The following is a 20577-nucleotide window of genomic DNA, read 5'->3' as shown; positions in this document are numbered from 1 at the left end:
TTTAATGATGAACAACTTGGATATTAAAAGAGTGGAATGGAAGTGTAGACACCCAAATTTGATCGGGCCCTTGATGCAAAATGTCCCAAAAATTGCAAAAATTGGAATGGGTTCCGAGGTCCAAACCTACAAAAATACAACGTATTTTGTCATCTTATTTTCAATAAACGGCCCAAGGCTTCCCACGTGGCCCACAGACCAAAAATTCCTCACTACCCTCTCAACCCAATACAAACCCAAACTCATTCTTATTCTACACTTCCCAACCCAAACTAAACCCATCACTTAAGCCCATTTAAATTAATCATACCCATCAAAACACCAAAGCTCAACCTACAACCTAAAACCCAACCATTCTTTAATCCAATCCATTACCAAAGCCCAAAGCCCAGCTAATTACCCAAACCCAACTCAATCCAATCCAACATCACAACCAATCACTACAATCATCAAGGTGTGACACATGTCATCACCCCATCTCACCTCCCTCATCTAACCACCACCCCCATCACCATAACTATCTCATTACTTTCCTTTAAATATCATCTACCCATACTTACAACCTACACCCCCCTAACCTATTTTATCCATTCTCTCAAATCAATCACTCATAACCTACACCTCCCCCTAATCTACCCCCATCATTCCCTATAAAACTCATCTCTACAACCTAAGCCTACACCTATCCTCTCAAATCAAACACTCATCCTTTCATATCAACTCATCTCAACCCTTCATTTCCACCCACTTTGACATATGTCATCATCTCCCTCACCCTCCCAAAATATCATTAACCACCTCCTTATATCCTCCATTCTCTTAAATCAAATACCATTTAATCACAACCACCATCTTAAACTCACCTCACCAAACACTCCACCCAAATGGGTTGGGTAGGATCCAAATCATTTGGGTCAAAACTCACCCATTTAACCCCCTTTCCCTAAATACCCTCCAATCTCCTCTAAATTACACCCATTTTTTTTCTCAAACTTATAATCATTCCATCATTTTTCTTCATTTCACCCAACTTTACCCCTAAAATAACTCCCTAACTTCTATAAAAATCCCTTCATTTTCCCCTTACAACAACTAATGAAAATTTGACAAAAAAATCATCTAAAAAGATAACTCTCTTCTCACTACTCTCAACCCTCAACTCACCTTACATCTCATAACTCTCAACTCTCAAACTTCTCTCAAACAAATCAAGCAAGAAAAAAGAAGTCAAGGAAGGTCAAAGGAAGTCAAGGAAGGGTCAAGGTGGGTTTGACAAAAGGAACACCCCCCTCAACTCCCCTTCTCTACTCACCCCTTCCTCTACCCTCTCACACACACCACAATGATTTGAGTCCTTCAAGGGCCCCTTTTTCAATAAGGGTGCCCTCAATGGATTAAATCAACATCAAAGCCCCTCATGCTTGAGGGCACACATCGAGTTTTCTTCTCGATTTTATTTTTCTTTTTTATTTAAAAAAAAATCGAATCCGAGGTTACCACATTACGTGGGTGGAGTAGAGTGCCTAACACCTTCCCTACTCCATAAATGGACTCCCTTACCTTGAATCAAGGTTGGACCATGTACCCTATCCGTACGAGAGTCATCAAAATGTCAAAATGACATATTTTTCAAAAAATACGACTTCGGGTGACCATTCACACCCATTTTCGAATTTGAATGGTGGCGACTCCAAAACACCCCAAAGTGGAGGGATATTTTTAAAATATTGAAAATCCCATGTTCACAGGAAGAACATGATTATTTGGGATAAGATCAGGGGTGGAGTCAAGATTTTGCCCATGTGAGGACAACCAAGAGTAGAAATTTTTTTTGTGGGGACAACTAAAAGTGAAAAAAAAAGCTTGTGGGGGTAACTAAGAGTTGAATTTTTTTTTGTGTGAGAGCAATAGTAGTAATTTTTTTTTATCCGCCGCTAAAATCGATCGTAATAGCTCACTAATCTATAGACTTCGAAAATTCTGGTGGGGGCAAGTGCTCCCACTATAAATCTGCCCCTCAATAAACCCCAAATTACTTCAAACATAACAAGTTATAAACCCCAGGAGATTGAACTAGTGGCAAACCGAGCCTTGATAAGCTCCTCAAGAAAGGTAGGTCAAGTGCTTGAAATCCCACATCCTTGGGGCCACTCTCTAGGGTCTAGGGTTGACCCTCGACTCAACTAGTTGCACGTAGGACTTTTCGAGGGGGCGGTGTGTGTGACTGTGAGATTAATCTGCACCTGAACAGTGGGGATACCCATAATGAAAAAAATAAAATAACAAGCTATTAGTTTTTAATTTCAGTAAAAACACAATAATGGATTAACATCGAGCTAAAATAAATCCTAACCCTATTGCTATAGTCAATGCTGATGGATACACACATTTCTCAAACTAAATGCCCAACCTGCAACAATACGGTCCAGAGAGCACTACTCGAATCCTTCCACATGACATGGAGAAATGGGAGAATAATAGGATAGCTGGTCATGTGGTGTTGTGGTAGGGGAATAATATTGAGTTAGAACTCTAAAAGTTTAATTCCACCATGAAAACTAAATTTTGGATAAGAAATACCTTCCTAATATCTTTACTATTATAATGAGAGAGAAGGCAGAGTTAAATGTCCAATGCCAAATTTTGAATCCAACAAATGCCCTCACTTTTACATTTAAATATAATATAATTAGAGTCATTTTGATCAAAAACCAAGAAAATTGTTGTCCGTTGATCTTAGAATAGTTTTCAAAATTACAAAACAATCATTTTACTATGCAATATTCACACACCCTCCAATATTTTAAATTATAGATAAGCCCTTTTGATACATGACCTGTGGGTTTGCACATGCCGCCTTCTAGTTGGCATAAAAATTAGAAATCATAACCCATATTAGCAATTAGAATCCCTATCAAATTAACAAATAGAAAATTATAATTACTATATCATTATCATAATTAGTCTTAGGCAATCACATAACCCAATTTAGGAAAACTGTGCAGGACCAACAGGAAGATTTTTCCAATTTTATAAAATAACAATAGCAATACTTATAACCTATTTGGAAAGAAAAAACGATTCAATCAAAGGTTTTAAGAGTGATGGGAAGACAAAACAAGAACATAAATTGAAGTAATGAGTCCAATATGACCATACTAGAATTTAGAGGAAACGTGATTGTCTACAAAATTCAGTAGCTGAAACAAATTTATTTAGCTGAACAACAAATCTTGTAGGATTTGGTGATCATGGTTTTTTAATTCAACAGTCTAGATGATCATCTATAAGATGGACAGTCCAGATTTTTTTTAATATAAGTGATTGTCTATCAGATACACAGTCCAGATTTTCAATTATAGTGACCAAATGTACCTTGAAACCTGTTTAACAGAGAATGAAACCTGCATCAACTTCCAAGGACACATTTCAGCTTGTAATGAATATGCCATCGTAACCTGACCAGTAAGGGCTCACAAAACTCCCCAAGAACATGACACAACACTACTTCGGTTCTGATTGTAGTAAGTACCTGTAGAAACTCAAACCTAAAAGGGATCAAGGGTCTAGATGCAGAGTGTTTTATTGTTTGTAATGGTCTTTTCTAGACAAGATACAGATGTATTGGTAACATGTTACGGCTTCCTTCTGTAATATTTCCTTTGGATAGTGAGTTGCAAACTATAGCTAGTTCTACATATAGTTGAATCGTGAAATAGAATTCATATAACCCCATATAATTGCCATGTCAAGCAATATCAAGGCTTTAAGCTGAAAAGCTGGTAAAGCTTGAGCTATGACATGCTAGTGTTACTTGGGTCGTTAGCATTGTAGGAAAAGCTTTTGTGAAGTAGATTGGCAACTGTATCATTTCCTATTGATCTTGATTGACTTAAGTTGATCAATTTTTTATTGAATGGTATTTTTGATTCACATGGAAAATAGGGTGGAAAACCATTTTCTATGGGAAAAGTAATTTTTCATGTGTTTGATTGGTTTTTGTGATGGAAAATAGTTTTCCACCTTCAATAAATCTAGCAAAGTGAGGATTTCATTTTCCCACTTATACCTATAGGTGATGAAATATGTTTGATTGCACATGAAAAATAGGGTGGAAAATCATTTTCCATGTGTTTGACTGATTTTTGTGAGGGAAAATAATTTTTCACCCTCTTCAAAAAATCCAGCAAAGTGTAGATTTCATTTTCCCACCTATATTGGAAAATGAAATTCACTTATATTTTTTATTCCCAAATCAAAATCCTAACCTCATCTCTTCTTATTCCCCACCACCACCACCACCACCACCACCACCACCACCACCGTCACTTTCACTCTTCATTACCATTGCTGACCACCTCTCTCTCTCTCTCCTCTTCTTCTTCTTCTTTCTCCCTTTTCGTCAAGTCTTCTCCCCCCCCATGATTTTGTTTAGATGAAATCAAACAATGAGTTTTGATTTTCCAACCATAACCATTTTCCACTACTATTTTTCCATGGAAAGTCACTTTCCACGCACTCAAACATACCCTGAATTTTTATTTTATTTACTTTTTTCAAAATTCTTTAATAATGTAACATACACTACAAATGTTGTTTCTAACAAATATTTTGATCTTGGAAGTAATTATCAAAAAATAAATAAATTGAAAAAATAGAGCAAAGGAACTACCACAGACCCATGTAAAGAATGCATTTAATCAAACTGGATGACTAGTTATCGTCAATGGGGACAATTTAGTGGCTTAAATCAGCGGGCCTTCTAAATCAAATTGCTAAGTATCAAAGGTCAAAATTAGCCCAAGACCTGGGAGAAAAGATCAAGATATTTAAATTATTCTAGACCTTCTAACATGCAAATTTTTTTACATAGACACGTTGTTGTTGACAAATCATAAAAGGTTCTTAAAATCACATTTCAATATCTACAACAATTATCTCGCTTTTGATGATGATAATAAATGAGATGTATCTTTAGGATTTTATTTAGTTCGTTTAAGAACATTCGAGATCATTAACATTTGCCACAACTCTTTTGGTTGCACAACAAGGATCAAATCCCCCTAAGTCTATATTGGTCTCACTTTTGTCACCATTATCATCTATTTCAATTTATCTGTTTCACCACACATGTAATAAATATAAAGTTAAAAAAAAAAAAAAAAAAAAAAAAATAATTATGTCCTGCCTTACAGATTTTGTACAACAATCACGATCTACACCAAAATTATTCTTTTCTAGGATCATTTGTTTTCCTTTCTCAACATCCCCCTCTTTGCAAAATCGATTAGTAGGTGTGCCATAAATTATTATACTTTCTATAATCGCCTTGTTAACCATTGAACAAAATAAATCTTGAGATTTATCAAAAGGTCTCTCTTGTAGAATACCCATTCACCAGTATTAACCATGATAGAATCAAAACTAATATCTTTCCTCTCCGTTTCAATTAATGTCACCTTGGTTTTCTCCAAATCATTTCTAACAACAGAAATTTATAAGCACATTGTATACCTCTCATTTCCATCACACACACAATTGTGAGGCTATCTCCATAAATTTCAATTTCACGACCAAATTGAGAATATTATTAAAAAATTAAAAATATAAAACAATAATAAAAAGCTGTATAGCTTGTCAACCAACTATAAATTAGATTAAACATTGAAAAAAATAATAAATAAATAAATAAATTGCAGGTGTATTCTATTCTTCTTCCCACTACCCCACAATAAAAGTTCACTAATTTCTCCTCTCTAGTTTATCAATAATCAGTTTAAAAATATAATTTGGATGTCATTATTTAGAAAATTGCGACTTTCCATTACAAATGTAGGGTTTCTGCCTAATAGCTTCTAGAACATTCGTATATTATTAACAAAAGAGTAGCTGAGATTCGAACTCGAAGTTAATTGCAAATTTCTGCATCGAAAAGCTAGGGTTTCAGTCCGAAAACATGTATAACAATCGTAGTTCAACATCAAAAGAGTATCTGAGATGCGAATCGAAATTGAAAAACTACACCATTAATTAAGATCGAAAGGAGCAATTGAGTTGTAGCCATTTGAACTCTACTGGTATTCTCTTCGAAATCTGAACAACAATGCCTTGAGAATAGTTGAGTTGCAGAAAGGCCTTAGTGTGAAATTGAAACAAACCGGGACGACGTCCTCTTCGTATTTCGCGCGCAAGGCATCTACACTTTCGCGCCAATTGACGGCTAAGAGTGTAAAGTGTGAACTAATGCAACCGTTTTGAGGTAGACATCCTCCTTCGATCAAAACTTTTAGATATTCCTCGAGATTTAAACAGATCAAAGGCATTTCGGATTACTTAAAAGTAGACCCGGTCCGTTTATTTAATAAGGAAATCAGAACAGAAAAATGAAGCTTAGGACTCACCTACCACCAAAGACCGATCTCATTTATTAGAGAAGTCATGATGAGAGGTGGTATGTAAATTATGGTCCATAATAGAGGCCGAATAAATTGGAATCACATGCTCTTTTATTTATTTATCTGTCACAAAATTCTCCCACTTGTTTCAAAAATCTGTAAATTTCTTTGAATAAGGGATTGGCCGCTTAAGGAATTAATCCATCTTTTATCATTTTATCAATTAATCATCTAATATAATCATTTTTTTTTTCTTTCATCCTTGAAATTTTATTTTCTGCAACGTTCAAATCTCAAGAACAAGATAAGATTTTTAAGAGTGTCGAAGATTATGAATTTTGTTAAAAATAAAAAATAAAAAATAAAAACTTTGTATATTTTTCGAAATCTCTCCAATTTTTTAATCAAACTGAAAATTTTGGGAGTCTAATTCAATACCAATTGGCAATAAATAGAGAGAGAGAGAGAGAGAGAGAGAGAGAGAGAATCCTGTTCTGATACTATGATTAAGAGTTCAAATCCAAATCAATTGATAATGAGTGAAGAGGTCCAAGAGTTTTTAAAGAGATAGACGAAGCAATTTGTGTCCGATGTGGGACTAAACACAACACAAACTGTTTCAAAACTTTTTGAATAAAACCCTCATCAAATAATTATCGAATCCAGACTTGCTTATTATGCCTAAATGGGTTGAAAAATGATATTTTTGAGAAAAATATAAGAATCGTGATAATCTGACTTATCCATGTGGCACACTCAATCGACACCCCTGACGTGACATGTTCTGGAATCGTAGATCTACACTCCTCTATATACATAATGTTTAGGATTTGTAATGCATTTAAATAAAACGTGAAAAATAATTTCTTGTCATCAATAAAGGTTGGATAATTGTTAGTTGTTGCACACAAAAGATGAAGTTCAACTGCATTTTTATAATCAGATCAGTACTCTATGCAGAGTGGGATTTGGATTTGTATGAAAAAAAAAATCCAAATCAGTACTAGAGATTGAAAATACAACTCCATGGATTGGAATACTGTTTATTATTGTAAAAATATTTAAAATCAAAACAGATAATTGTATAACAAAAGGAAAATTTTGCATTGGGCAGGTACTTTGTGACTAGGAAGGTTGTGCCTGTGCCGCTTACATAATGCCATTGTTTAAGTGGTTGACTAAATTTTCTTTTAATATTAATGATAAATCGACATGGCAAAACATACGCGATCTATACGTGCCAAGGGTACATAACCGTTGATCTTTTTTCCTTGTGTATCCCGAAGAAAAATATCTATGATTTTGTGCCCTTGCCACGTCAGCTGCATGTGTTTTGCCGCATCAATTTATCATGACTCTTCTTTTTAAATAGAAATACATTTATTTTAAAAATTAAACAAATATGAGAAATAATTATATTTCTTTGGCATACACCAAGTTACTTCTTAAAAATCAAAATTATGTATATTATGATAAATTAAATTCAAAAAATATATTTTAAAATGCATACTAGTTGATTTGATGAACACTATTATGAATATCTTAATTCTTATCAAATGATTTCAAAATATTGTTTTTAATCATAAATCAACTTGTAGATTAGAAGTTTTACATATGAGTCAAGATAATATCACTCGCCTAGTGGCATACTCAATGGCGTGACAAGTTTGGGAATCGTAGATCTGTACATCTCAGGATACACGATTGTACTTCTCCATAAAAAAGTGTATCTTGAGGGAGCCGTGTATCCCAAGGTGTACATATCTACGATTCTTGAACTTGTTCATGTCAAAGAGTCGATTGAGTATGTCACTTTGCAAGTCATATTATCAGGACTCTTTATATATTTCTCATATATATAACTTGAGGGGTTATACATATGTGGGCTTTTACTTGATGAAGGCTCCATAAAATTGCCGCAAGTGACCTTGATTATGTAACTCCGAAGACTTGAATTTGTCTCCATTTGCCTTGAAAAATCATCTAAATAAATGTCATTGTTTTAAAGTCGTTTATGAGTTTCTTTTGGTCTTTTGCCTTGAAAAATCATCTAAATAAATGTCAATGTTTTTAAGTTGTCTATGAGTTTCTTTTGGTCTATTTATTGACTTTATTGTGGGGTATGCTAATGCGTCTTTGTAACAAAAGGCAATTTACATTGGAAGACATTTCAATCTTCTAGTCTTCGATTTAGATAACATATTTTAAAGAAAATCATTGTCAAATGGTTCATTAATCAATATTTTCTTAGTTCCTAGTCTCAAGAGGCCGAATTTAATGTCAACAATTCGCTTAAAAAAATTAAGGAAATCACGCAGAACCCAACATGTGTGTGGCAAGGTGACTTTTCTTGCCATTCATGTTAATCACAAAAAACTTGATATCGTCCCCTTGAAATTAATCGTTAAAAAAAAAAAAATGCTCAAATCTAATTATAAGAGATCACCAATCAAGTTGATCGTTTGCGTTAGGTCCTTTGAAAAGATAATCAAGTGTGCTGGTTTCTATATGCTCCAATAATCATTTTCGAAAGAATCGTGATTTTCTCACATCCCCTCTGACATACGTTTCCTGATGTGGTATCTACTAGAATGCAGTTATGTATCCCGAGGATAAATCTATGATTCTAGCATATGTCACATCAAGGAGTGTATGTTAGAGGGGGGTGTCGGGAAATCATTATTCTTTTCGAAAAAAACATTAGATGGGAATGACTCTCATCAAACTTACTTAGAGAGGACAAATCCTACCTAAGATGCTCACCACTATTTAATAGGTCACAATCACTCCTAGGAGTTACCTTTCCAAAATAATCATCAATTTATCTCATTCTTTGGATCATTCAAATTTGTTTAATATGTATTTTTTGGAGATTGTAACGGTTGACACAATTTGATGGAACATGCTAACAATTATCTATTCTTTATAGTTTAAAATGTAGAGTTATTATCATTATTGAGAGATGAGATCATCTTAGAATAAAATATTTGGACAAAATCGGGATGAGAGTCTACTAGTTAGATCATCCCTAAAGTTGACAGCTAATTTGAAAATAATGTATGATCTCTTCACGTTTGTGAGATCATGAGCAGCCATGGAATGTTGTATTTTACCTTTTGATCCATTGCAAATTTATTTATTTATTTACATTTTTAAGAGGGGATTGAAATTCTATCTATTTTGACAAAAATGACCTTGATAACGATGAACATAAATTTAGAAGTGAGGACATTTTTGGTCTTTCAAAATTTTGTGTGAAAACACCTATTCAAGAGTCTCTCATTATAATGATAAGGACGAAATGAGGGAGCCGAATGAATAAATCAAATCTCATTAAAATTGCAAGTTGATCCCGCAAGCCAACTGAGAACCGACGATAGATCCTTGTCCTTTAGAGTCAATCAAAATCCTAATTTGAAATGAGCCCAACTTCTAGGAGTTGTTCAAAAGCAAACAATGATAATTTTTTATGAACTAGGGACTATAAACTAACGTCGTAAAGAGCACACATAATAGAATGACATCAAGAGCGGTGTCAAGTATAAAAACGTGCACTTACCTTAAATAGTTAAATTATGAAATCTCAACCCTCTATGGTTGATGTGGGTCTTAGTATGAGCAGTAATAGTGAGATTGATACAGGACACCAAATGAGCATGATGTATTTGAATATAACCATGGTTTAAAATTTCATTATGTTTCGTAAAAAATGTTTCAGATTTTCAGGGTTTCGAGACGAAATGAGTTTAGAATTAGAACATTTCGAGTTTTGTTTGTTTATTCTTGAAAAAAAAAGTGGGAGATTCAACAGAAATACAGATAAAGAGAGAAGCAAGAGAAGTATTTGGATCGTTGGAGTCACAGAAATTCTTGTTAGATCCTTCCCTTCTTCTTCTTTCTAGTTCCTTTTCATATTGAACTTTGAGATATCTGTATTCTCAAATGGATAACCTGCCCTTGACTTTGATATTCTTTTAAAGACTTACTTATTTAAATAAATTCCCTTCACATTTTGTAAATATTTGAGATACACCTATATTTTTAAAGAATGACATGACTCTTGACCTAAATCTCTTCTAAAACATTTCTCAGATATTTCTATTAATGTATCGGAATGTGTCGGTTGTCTAAAATATTTTGATAATGTTTCACCAATGTTTTGGTCTTATTTGATTTTTGCTAAAATCAAAACAATGGAACGAAATAAGATTTTAAGCCATAAATATAACTATACGACTATGTATAAATGATACACCCATGGAGACTAAAAACCTACAAGTAAGACAATAACAAGAAATACACAATTTTTCTTAATGAGAGACAAATTTCTAAATAATTGAAAACGAACTTGATCAACAAAATGATTATAGGGAAGGGATTCATGTATAGAACCAGAATGATTTTGATTGCATTAATAGATCTTTTTTTAAGATACTCTTATTATTTAAAATTTACATAATTTATATATAGGGTATTGTTTGGAGGCCCTAAAGAGAGTCAAAAATTGTGCTAAACAGTTTTCAAAATATGAGTTAGAAGTTTTGGAATGGACTGGTTTTTTTGTGAGGATAATATCTACGATGAAAAGATCATCCTCACAAAAAATCAGCTCATTCTAAAACTTCTAACCCTAATTTAAAAATTGAAGAATCGTGAATCGTTTGATTTTTGTAAATCAGTTTTGAGAGGGCTAGAAGTTTCTAGCCCATATATTGAAAAGGTGTTTGACTCTTTTTAGGGCCTTCGAACGCCACCCATATATATATATGTATGTATGTCGACAGTACTCACTATTCTCTCGTTATGATAGTATTGACATGTGTACTTGCATATGAGTTATACAAATTAATATTTATGTAGAGCTAGAATTATCTCCATAATTAATTTAAGAGTTTCTTATAGAAATTTCAAATAGATGGTTTAGTTAAGTTGGATTTGCATTAATGATATTCAACCAGCCCTATTTTTTTCCTATTTTTTTTAAATTGATAGTCATGAAAATTGGTGCTAGGAAGGTTGGACCAATCCCTAGGAAATTTCTATTTCTTTGTCCTTCTATTATTTGTTGACTTTTAAGAGCCTAGATCTTTTTGTTTTTCCTTAATTGTAAACTGTTGAATCTAATTGCACAGATACCAAGCAATAACACATCTCGTCTTTTAATGAAAAATTCAAATTAAAGTTTCCACGAATCCCAAAGTCAAGCCAACTATTTAGATCCTAAGGAGGATGTTCTCATCAGGCTAACAGCAACAAAGCTCTAATTTCTTTCATTTACTCTCGTGCTAAGTGACCTCAATTCAAACCTCATATCGCACTTCTTGATATGAAAGTGGACAGAAACCATAGATGCTTTTCAAAACGTATCTCGATGAAAAGAATCTATGATTTTCATATACTTTCAAGTTAAGAAGTGCGATATGATGTTCCATCCTGAAGTCACTTTAGCATTATTCTTAGTTTTGAAGCATTCTTCTTTGTTATCCTCGTCAAAAACATTCAGCTCTTTATATCTTCGAAATTACAAGAATAGCCTTTAAATAAATTTTATGGTCTCAGATATACCTCCACTGCGCATTCTCCTCGATTCTCCTCGATTCTTCCATTATGATATTATACTAACATGGCGTACGCAATTGCGTCCTTTTCACACTATGTGCATGTGCAAGTTTGGACTTCCTTCCTTGTTGATGTATCGGATGGTCAGGATCATTTGATCAAGTTCTATGGGATCGTTATATAGTCTCACCCCATTGAATTTGCTCCAATCTATGTTAAGGACCGTTCATACTAGATTGATCGATGCTGGAAACAAATCAATTCAATGATATGGTTTGTACTTCGTACTAGGTGCATAAAATATAGTGATTAGTGAATCAATATCAATCATTTTATTTTATTGAAGATGATTTTAAATTTAATAAATTTCATTATTGGATTCGTTGCATTATATATATATATATATAATGCATCTTATTTTGGCATCCAAAAACATGATAGGATACCACATGGGTGCAGAGTATATAATTTTAAGAAGTTTAATGATTTTCTAATGTCACCTGCTGACACACGCCTTAATTATAGAATCGTAGATCATTTGCCTCAAGATACGCATAATTTAAAAAAATATATTTTGTATATCTCGAGGCAAATGATCTACAGTTTTGTGATGGGTGTTAGAGGGGGATATTGTATTATCAGAATTCTTTTAAGAATTTAAAAATTATTAAAAGTGAATACTTTTTTCCCATTGGATTCAAATTTTAAATTGGGGAGTTTATTGACAATATATTTTCAAAGCCTTTTAATAAGATTAAAATATATTTTATTAAAAATCTTATCTAGAACATTAACCCTAGAGGACTAAGGTGTTATTTGACTATCGTGACAAGTTACATGGCCCCACACAAAGTTTTTTAAGGGAGAGAAGGTGACTAATTAGTCATGCTAGCTTAGTTAAATTGAGTTATAATTTTTTTTAATATTATAATCGTGTTTATAACTTGCATATATTTAAATTATAAGTCGTTATAATAGGACTCGTCAGGTGGTATATTCAATCGACTCACTGACATGACAAGTTTGAGAAACGAAGATCTGTACGTCTCAGGATACACGATTGCACTTTCCCATAAAAAAATGTATCTCGAGACATACAAATTTACAGTTCTTGAATTTACCCATGTCAAGGAGTTAGTTGAGTATGCTATCTTGCAAGTCATATCATTAAGACTCTTAAATTATATATGTATAATAGAATCAGAGATAGCAAATCAAATTATTGAAACTAAAATGAATCATGAAACGATTCATCTCTACCTACTCCTATGAACATAGTTCGTTGAAGATTGGGGAATCATGATTGACAAATCTAAATTTTAACTGAACAAACTAACCAATCAGGTAAGATAAGTCCCAACATCATCTTATTTTTTTCCTCCACATTTGGTCTGTTAGGTTTGACTCTTAGCTTAATTAGAGAAGTCTTTGATCTACTAAGTACAAAATTTCCAAACCTCCTAACCGCCAGAGATCAACCACCACAGCAACTGAAAATATTAAGGACAAAAACGAAAATAGTAAGAAATGTAAAGGTTATTATCGTCACAAAAATAAAAATAAGGGTATTTTAGGAACACAGCCATCCCTATAGTCCCTTTGTTAAGAAAGGCGCGTTTTATGATACAAACGGCGACTCACGGAGACACAGATCCTATTTTACGTCTCCTGAAAGCTGAAAGCTGAAAGCTCAAGCTGAAGCTCAATGACTCTAACTGCGATGTGGCCTCTTAAGATCAAAGGTTTCCTCTTTATCTCCATCTCTCCTCAGTTTTCTTTGAATCTCTGATTTCTGTTTATTGATTTTCTCTTCAAGTTGTTCGATTTCATCTCTCAAATCCATCAATAATCGCTTGAACTGGTTTAAAAATGGACCACCGATCTGCGTTTCTTTATAATCTATCCAATTTTCTGCATTTTCATCTAATTAAGGTTTTATTTTTGATAGATAGATCTGCTTGTTTATTATTGTCTGATCTGAAAATTTCTATATTTTTTTCTTTAAAAATCAGTATTTGTGGAATTCTCTTCGTGTTTTGGAATAAATTCAGTATTTTTCTATTTTTTTATCAAATGAATCATTGGTTGTTTATGGTTTAAATTATGCGGAATGAAGTAATTAATCGACTTCTGTAGCATATATCCTGAAATTTCTGCTATATCTGATAGTTTATGGTTTTTTATGGATTTCAATCATCTTTGATTGATGGAGGTGAAGCTTAACTGCTTAACTTGATCTTTGGACTTTAACTGAGAGATTTCTTCTTGTTTCCTTTTCTTGAGGAGCTTATTATAATACAGAGCCTTTTGCAGGTATTTAGATGGATCAGAGGCTTAAATAGGGAATTTCATTATCGTAATTAAGGCGATGAAAGGCGTGTCAAAGGGGTTGATAATTGGTATTTCAATTGGAGTATTAATTGGAGTTCTTTTAGCTATTTCTGCTCTGTTCTGCATTAGGTACCGTAGGAAGCGTTCACAGATTGGGAACAGCAGTTCTCGAAGGGCAGCAACCATCCCTATTCGAACTAACGGTGTTGATTCTTGTACTATATTGTCGAACTCCACAATTGATCAGGAATCACCCAAAATATCTGAAGGGAATAATGGGATGTCTTTGTGGAGGGAAGGAACTAAGAGGAAGAATGCAGTCTCTGTATCTGGAATACCTAAGTATTCTTACAAGTATGATTATATCTCTGTTAGAACCTTGTTTGATTTCTATAGTCTACTCAGGCTTCTTGCAATTATCTTTTAACAGGGTAATAATTCTCTGTTTAAAGTTAATCTTTATGGGATTTGTGTTGTGATCATGCTTGTATTGGTGTTGAGTGGATTCTTCTCAATGAGTCAAACACGGACACTTGTCAAATTCTAGCACTCTGCCATATTCATGTTATAGTCGTTAACAGTAAATAAAAATTGTTACTTTGCCATTGTTTAAGATATGCTGCCAAATCCACGAATTCTTTTACTCGAGTTTGTTGAATCTGAGGCTCATCTGTACCTATGTTGTATACTTACACTGTATCCATACATCCATGCAGCATAGTTCCTGTATATTACTGATTAATGACATTAGCTTGTTGAATGTTGATCAATGTTACTGATTATGGGATTATGTGATTATTTTGATTATAAAAGGGAAAAGAAAAGCTTTCACTAACTTGAATGGTATATACTTGTTAAAGAAAAATGTTTGTGTTAGTCATACTTGATCATATCTAATCTCACCTATGAGGAACTAGTAGTTATCTAAGTCAAACCTTTTGAATTGGACCTTAGTTGCATAGTGGGTGCAAAAGCTGGTGGAACCGGGAAGTGGTTTAGCACATGAATTTCAATTGAATTAGTTTAGGAGGCGGAAATGAAATTCTGCAGCTGGAATGGCACCTTGGAGAGTAAAGGTTCATGCAACTAGAAATTCTGCCTATGTTACACACATTTTTGTGAATAGTCAGTCGGATTGACCAATTTTTGTCATAAGCTTTCCTGGCAAACTTAGTTGGAACTGAGCTAAGGTGAAGGACTCATCATTGTGTTATAATTGGGATGAAGGAAATGGAAGCCTGAATCCTTGGAAAGGTGGAAAATGACCAATCTGGTTTGTGGTGTAGTTTGGCAGGTTATATCAATTATCAGTTAGAAGGGAGCTTTGCTGAATCATGTTACCCAACCATTTGGAAGACAGGATAGATGTGAAGAAAGAGGTCTGAGCATCAAAAATTGCCCTACAGAAATGGGAGATGATTTTATTGATGTAATAATTAGAGATAGGTCTCACGATTCTATGGTATTCTTGAGAATTAATGAGAAGTTGAAAACTCTCAAGTAGATGGAATGAGGGAAGGTTAGAAGACATGTTCTACCATTTTACGTGTATTATTGTGTGATTTTTTATTTTCAGAGTGTCTAAACCATGCTACATTTTTTATTGCAAAAAAATAGTGTGGGTTTCATATTGAAACTTGCAAGGTTGCGAGAATTTTCTTGGTTTGTTTCTTCTTTGTAGCCTGCAACTTCTAGTACCTGTTATTTCTATGAAAAGCTAATTGTTAATTTTGGTACACAGAAACATAGGTTTGAAGTACAGGTTCTAATTTTATTTCAATCATTTTTTTTATCATTATTTTCTAAGTTAAGCACTTAAGCTGTAAGTTGCCTCTGTCTTTTGTTTATCTAACCTTGTTTCTGGTGGTGCTTTCACAGAGATCTGCAAAAAGCAACTTATAACTTCACAACAATGATAGGCCAAGGGGCATTTGGTCCTGTTTACAAAGCTCAGATGTCAGCTGGAGAGACTGTCGCAGTTAAAGTGTTGGCTACTGACTCTAAGCAAGGGGAAAAGGAATTCCAAACAGAGGTAGTCCTGCTGAATTTCTTTAGCAATACAGCTTTGAGATTCACTGTATTGGATTTTCTCAGGAGTAACTTTTTTTTTTTTGATCGGTAGGAGTAACTTATTTACTAGGGTGACAGTTGAGTGTTTTAACTCTTTTGTTACCAGTAGTATAGAAAGTCCTGGTCTAGGATGGTGTCCCGTTCCTATAACAACATACGGCATCTACGTGGCATGTTTTTTTATTGGAATTTAAACACCTTGGGCTGCATGCTATATATAGAACAGCTTGGTTAGGAGCCCTTTATGTTTTAAACTCCAACAAAAATATGCCACATAGACACCATACCTATGTTATAAGAACAGGACACCATTCTGGATTCTGATTCTTGTATAAATCCATCAAGTTTTCCTTTTAATCCTGCTCTGCCTTGTTTACATCCTTAAAATACATGGGTAGAGACTCTTTTTTACAGGCTGTTGACTGAAGGAAATGTACAAATTGTTTCTTTATTTAAAATATGTGAGATGTTTTAAGGTCTTAATAATACCATCTTATCATTAAAACAAAAAAAGGAAAATCATTAGGACCCTTCCTAGATGCTTAGACATCATTTGCTTTGCTTCCCACAAGCTACCACTTTATGGAATTAAAAAATCTCTCATTTTTTATCTCCGTCACCTTATATTATTTTGAAAAGTTACAATTGAAGTTTTTATTCTTCTGTGGCCATACTCTAATTTCTCCATTTCTAAGAGTATCTGATGTTACGATTTTTGTACCTTATATTGTTGAAATTTGTGCACATATTATTCTCTTGGGTATGCTTAGAAGCTCCAATTACTCTCTTAATACATGCTTTCTTTTGTGAAAATATCCATTTCTCAGATTCAAGTCTGTCAGATTGAATTCATCCTTCCCCACGATAACTTTAATGGCTTTAACAGTTGATTTTCTCTTTTGTTCTTAGGTTATGTTACTTGGGAGATTACATCATAGAAACCTTGTGAATTTGGTGGGATATTGTGCTGAAAGAGGCCAGCATATTCTTATATACGTGTACATGAGCAATGGCAGCCTTGCTTCTCATTTATATAGTAAGTACAGATCAGCTTTTTATTTTTATAAGGAAGAATTATTAGAAGAGAAAACAAAAGATTGTTTTCATGGGAGCACAAAGTGATTAAACGTATCCTTTGTAGTCTTTCTTTCTAGTTACTTGCCCTACTTTACTAATAATGTTTTGTTACCTATTTAATAAACATGGATGCATGTGTTTCTGTCTGATGATGATAAGAAGTCTCACAGTGATCCTTAGGAAACCTGGCATGCTGATACATCCAGTTTTCATTGCATATTTTTGAGAAATATATTTTTAAAATGCATTAGTTCATGAGAAGTTTATTATAGAGAAAGAATGTGTTTAGACAGTATTGCAAAAATTTGGGGTTGGCTGAATGCATTTAGATATGTTGATATACATTAAAACCATACAAATGGTATCTGGAAACAAAGTATTTGAATAAATTAAAAAGGTACCTTTGAAAAGTGGCCGAATTTCTTTTACACAAATGGCATTACATAAAAAGGTGCACAAACCTTTTGCTTTGGTAGAAGTAAAAAACCAAATTGGATTTTTCCTCAGTTGCTTGGTACCTTTTCTTCCGTGAAAATTTAGTATAATTGATCTGAAAATGTTGTGTGTATTTCAGCTGAGCCATGTATTGGGCTAGCTATAATAAACTCAACCTCTGTTTTTTTTTTTTTTTCACAATAAAACTTTGATCAATCATCATCAAAGCCGTATCCCAAACATTTGGGGTCAGCTGAATGAATTTTGTTCCTCCAATTATATCTGAATGACATGAATAGTGATAATTCAGGTTAGGAGGTCATATAGATCTCATTAATGTTCCGCTGTCTTCAATGTATACATGTACAGGTGAAAAACATGAACCACTGAGCTGGGATTTGAGAGTTGATATAGCTCTAGATGTAGCAAGGGGTTTGGAGTATCTTCATGATGGAGTAAGGTTTTATTTTCGTCACGGTAACAAGTTGGACTAACTTCATTAAGTACTTGCATGAACAAGTAGAACTAAATCCCCGTTCTTTACTGCAGGCTGTTCCACCAGTTGTGCACCGGGACATCAAGTCTTCTAACATCCTGTTGGATCAGTCCATGAAAGCCAGAGTACGTAATGCTTTTTTTCTTTTATATCTTAAAAGCATACAACTTATGCAAGGAAAATAAAGAAAAAGAATTTGTGATCAAATCTGTTGATGTGGAAGGACCTGGAGATTTGTTCTAACAAATTGGTAATTTTCTGGTGCCAATCGAAATCATTTTTATTATGTGTTTGAAATTGGATGTTAATGCAACATACCTGATGAGTTTGAATACTTATTATACTGTTTTTTAAATTAGAAATAAAAAAAAAATACATATTGGGTTGATCAGGTAGCTGACTTTGGGCTTTCGAGGGAAGTGGTGGTTAACCAACATGCATCTAATGTCAGGGGAACTTTTGGCTATCTTGATCCCGAGTATGTATCTACAAGGGCCTTCACCAACAAAAGTGATGTTTACAGTTTTGGAGTATTGCTCTTTGAACTTATTGCAGGCAGGAATCCTCAACAGGGCCTCATGGAATATGTCGAGCTTGTAAGATCTCTCCTTCTCGTTGAGTTTTTGGTATTATATTTTCATCAAAGAACTGCTCCACAGAAAATTAATTCCACCAGTCTGAAACGTAATGAACACCGGTGCAAACCATGTTTTTTTAACGTTAAGAGTGAATATCCAACCTTCAATGAATTATATCCATATTTGTTCACTTATGTTGGAAACCCCAAATATCAAACACCAATGTGAGATAAACAGGAAAAAAAAGAAAAAGAAAAAGAAGAAGAAAAAGAAAAAGAAAAGCAAGAATACAAAATTTACGTACTTTGGCAAGATTGCCTACGTCCATGGCTGCAGAGGGATTTCTTCTTTAATTAAAAAATAAATAAAAATTGGGTCACTATATCTCTTAGTTCCTCTCATTCTAACTCTAATTCGGGTTTTACAATTAGTATATTTATCAGAACAAATAACGTGAGTACACTTTATACAAAGCATTACGTATTTACCCTTTCCGTAACCCTAAAAACAGAACACCTTCACCTGCACCTGCACAGCTCAGTGGGCTTGACATCCATGTCGTGCCCCAAACAGAGTACAAGACACATTAACAACACCGTAGTATTGCAGGGCTTCAATGGCTGATTTTCAGAAGCTTGAAGTGACACCTCAGTACTATTGTACTGAAGTACCCAACACCATTATAATCATGTCGTCTTTTACTTTGTTGGATAGGCGGCAATGAATACAGAGGGAATAGTTGGTTGGGAGGAGATATTGGATTCTCGTCTCAAGGGGAAATTCGATGTGGAAGAACTCAATGGTGTGGCTGTCCTTGCATACAAATGCATCAACCGTGTCTCAAGAAAACGACCTTCCATGAGGGACATTGTTCAGGAACTTTGTCGGATCGTTAAGTTGAGACACAGCAAGAGGCACCATCATAAGCGATCATTGTCCTCCACTACAGCAGAAGTTGCCATCGACATAGACCAACAATGTGAACTTCAAAGAGAGGAATCTATAGACAGCATGGCAGACCCGCGTGAAGTTTGAAGGATTGTTCTTCCAGCTGAACCATTTTCACCATCACTTTCGATTTTGGTTGTGATATATATATGCTTACTGTTGATGTTAAAGGGTGCTAGAAAGGGAAGAAGATCTACTGTAGGTCAGAGAGTGGATTAATATTCAAATTCTAAGGTCCCAAACCGTCATATCTTTTCTTTGTAACATAAATCTCGTTTTTGTACATGTATTAATGTCTCCAAGGAAAGAAAAGGGAAAGAGTTGAATTGATCTTCTTTTAATTGTAAATATTTTTATTTTGATTGTTCTTTCACATCTCACATTAGTTTAACCATTTTCCCTTGGTACGTCAAATGAAGATTTGAATTTGAACAAAGTGAAATGGAGGAATACGGATTGTTTAATTGACCCTAAATATTTAGGATAAGGCTTTGTTATTGTTAAGAAGTAAAGTCATTTAAATCCCCGAGGGTGGTTTCGAAGGTGGGATTTGAACTGAAGACCTCCGCTTCTTGAGACATGGTCTTCTTAACCACCTCATAAACCCTTAGATGGTTAACCCTATTAGTTTTCAAATTGAATCACTTGACATCAGTCTTCTTTATATGATTAATGGAAAAATGACCTA

The 20577-nt window shown here is 34.0% G+C and overlaps 1 protein-coding gene across 1 annotated transcript; it reads left to right on the top strand.

Moving 5' to 3' along the window:
- The first annotated feature begins 13561 nt into the window (after positions 1–13561).
- Positions 13562–20256, top strand: LOC147387326 (calcium/calmodulin-regulated receptor-like kinase 1). Its single transcript, XM_086421087.1, has 8 exons — positions 13562–13696; positions 14268–14639; positions 16164–16317; positions 17265–17391; positions 18237–18322; positions 18417–18488; positions 18756–18959; positions 19656–20256. Exons 2-8 carry the CDS (start codon positions 14323–14325, stop codon positions 19974–19976), a joined length of 1281 nt encoding a protein of 426 aa, XP_086277213.1. The 5' UTR covers positions 13562–13696; positions 14268–14322; the 3' UTR covers positions 19977–20256.
- The last annotated feature ends 321 nt before the right edge of the window (positions 20257–20577 follow it).

Source organism: Akebia trifoliata, chromosome 13 (genome assembly GCF_017979445.1).
Source record: "Akebia trifoliata isolate Shusen 1 chromosome 13, ASM1797944v1, whole genome shotgun sequence".
Taxonomy (NCBI): domain Eukaryota; kingdom Viridiplantae; phylum Streptophyta; class Magnoliopsida; order Ranunculales; family Lardizabalaceae; genus Akebia; species Akebia trifoliata.
Note: the sequence above shows the minus strand (reverse complement) of the source record. Positions and strands in the feature narration are given on the sequence as shown.

Bases quoted from the DNA above. Each gene is read 5' to 3' on its own strand.
- LOC147387326 (XM_086421087.1), top strand. From the start codon at position 14,323: ATGAAAGGCGTGTCAAAGGGGTTGATAATTGGTATTTCAATTGGAGTA. The intron at 16,318-17,264 runs GTAGTCCTGCTG...TTTTGTTCTTAG, and splicing joins AAAAGGAATTCCAAACAGAG to GTTATGTTACTTGGGAGATT. The intron at 18,323-18,416 runs GTAAGGTTTTAT...TCTTTACTGCAG, and splicing joins TGGAGTATCTTCATGATGGA to GCTGTTCCACCAGTTGTGCA.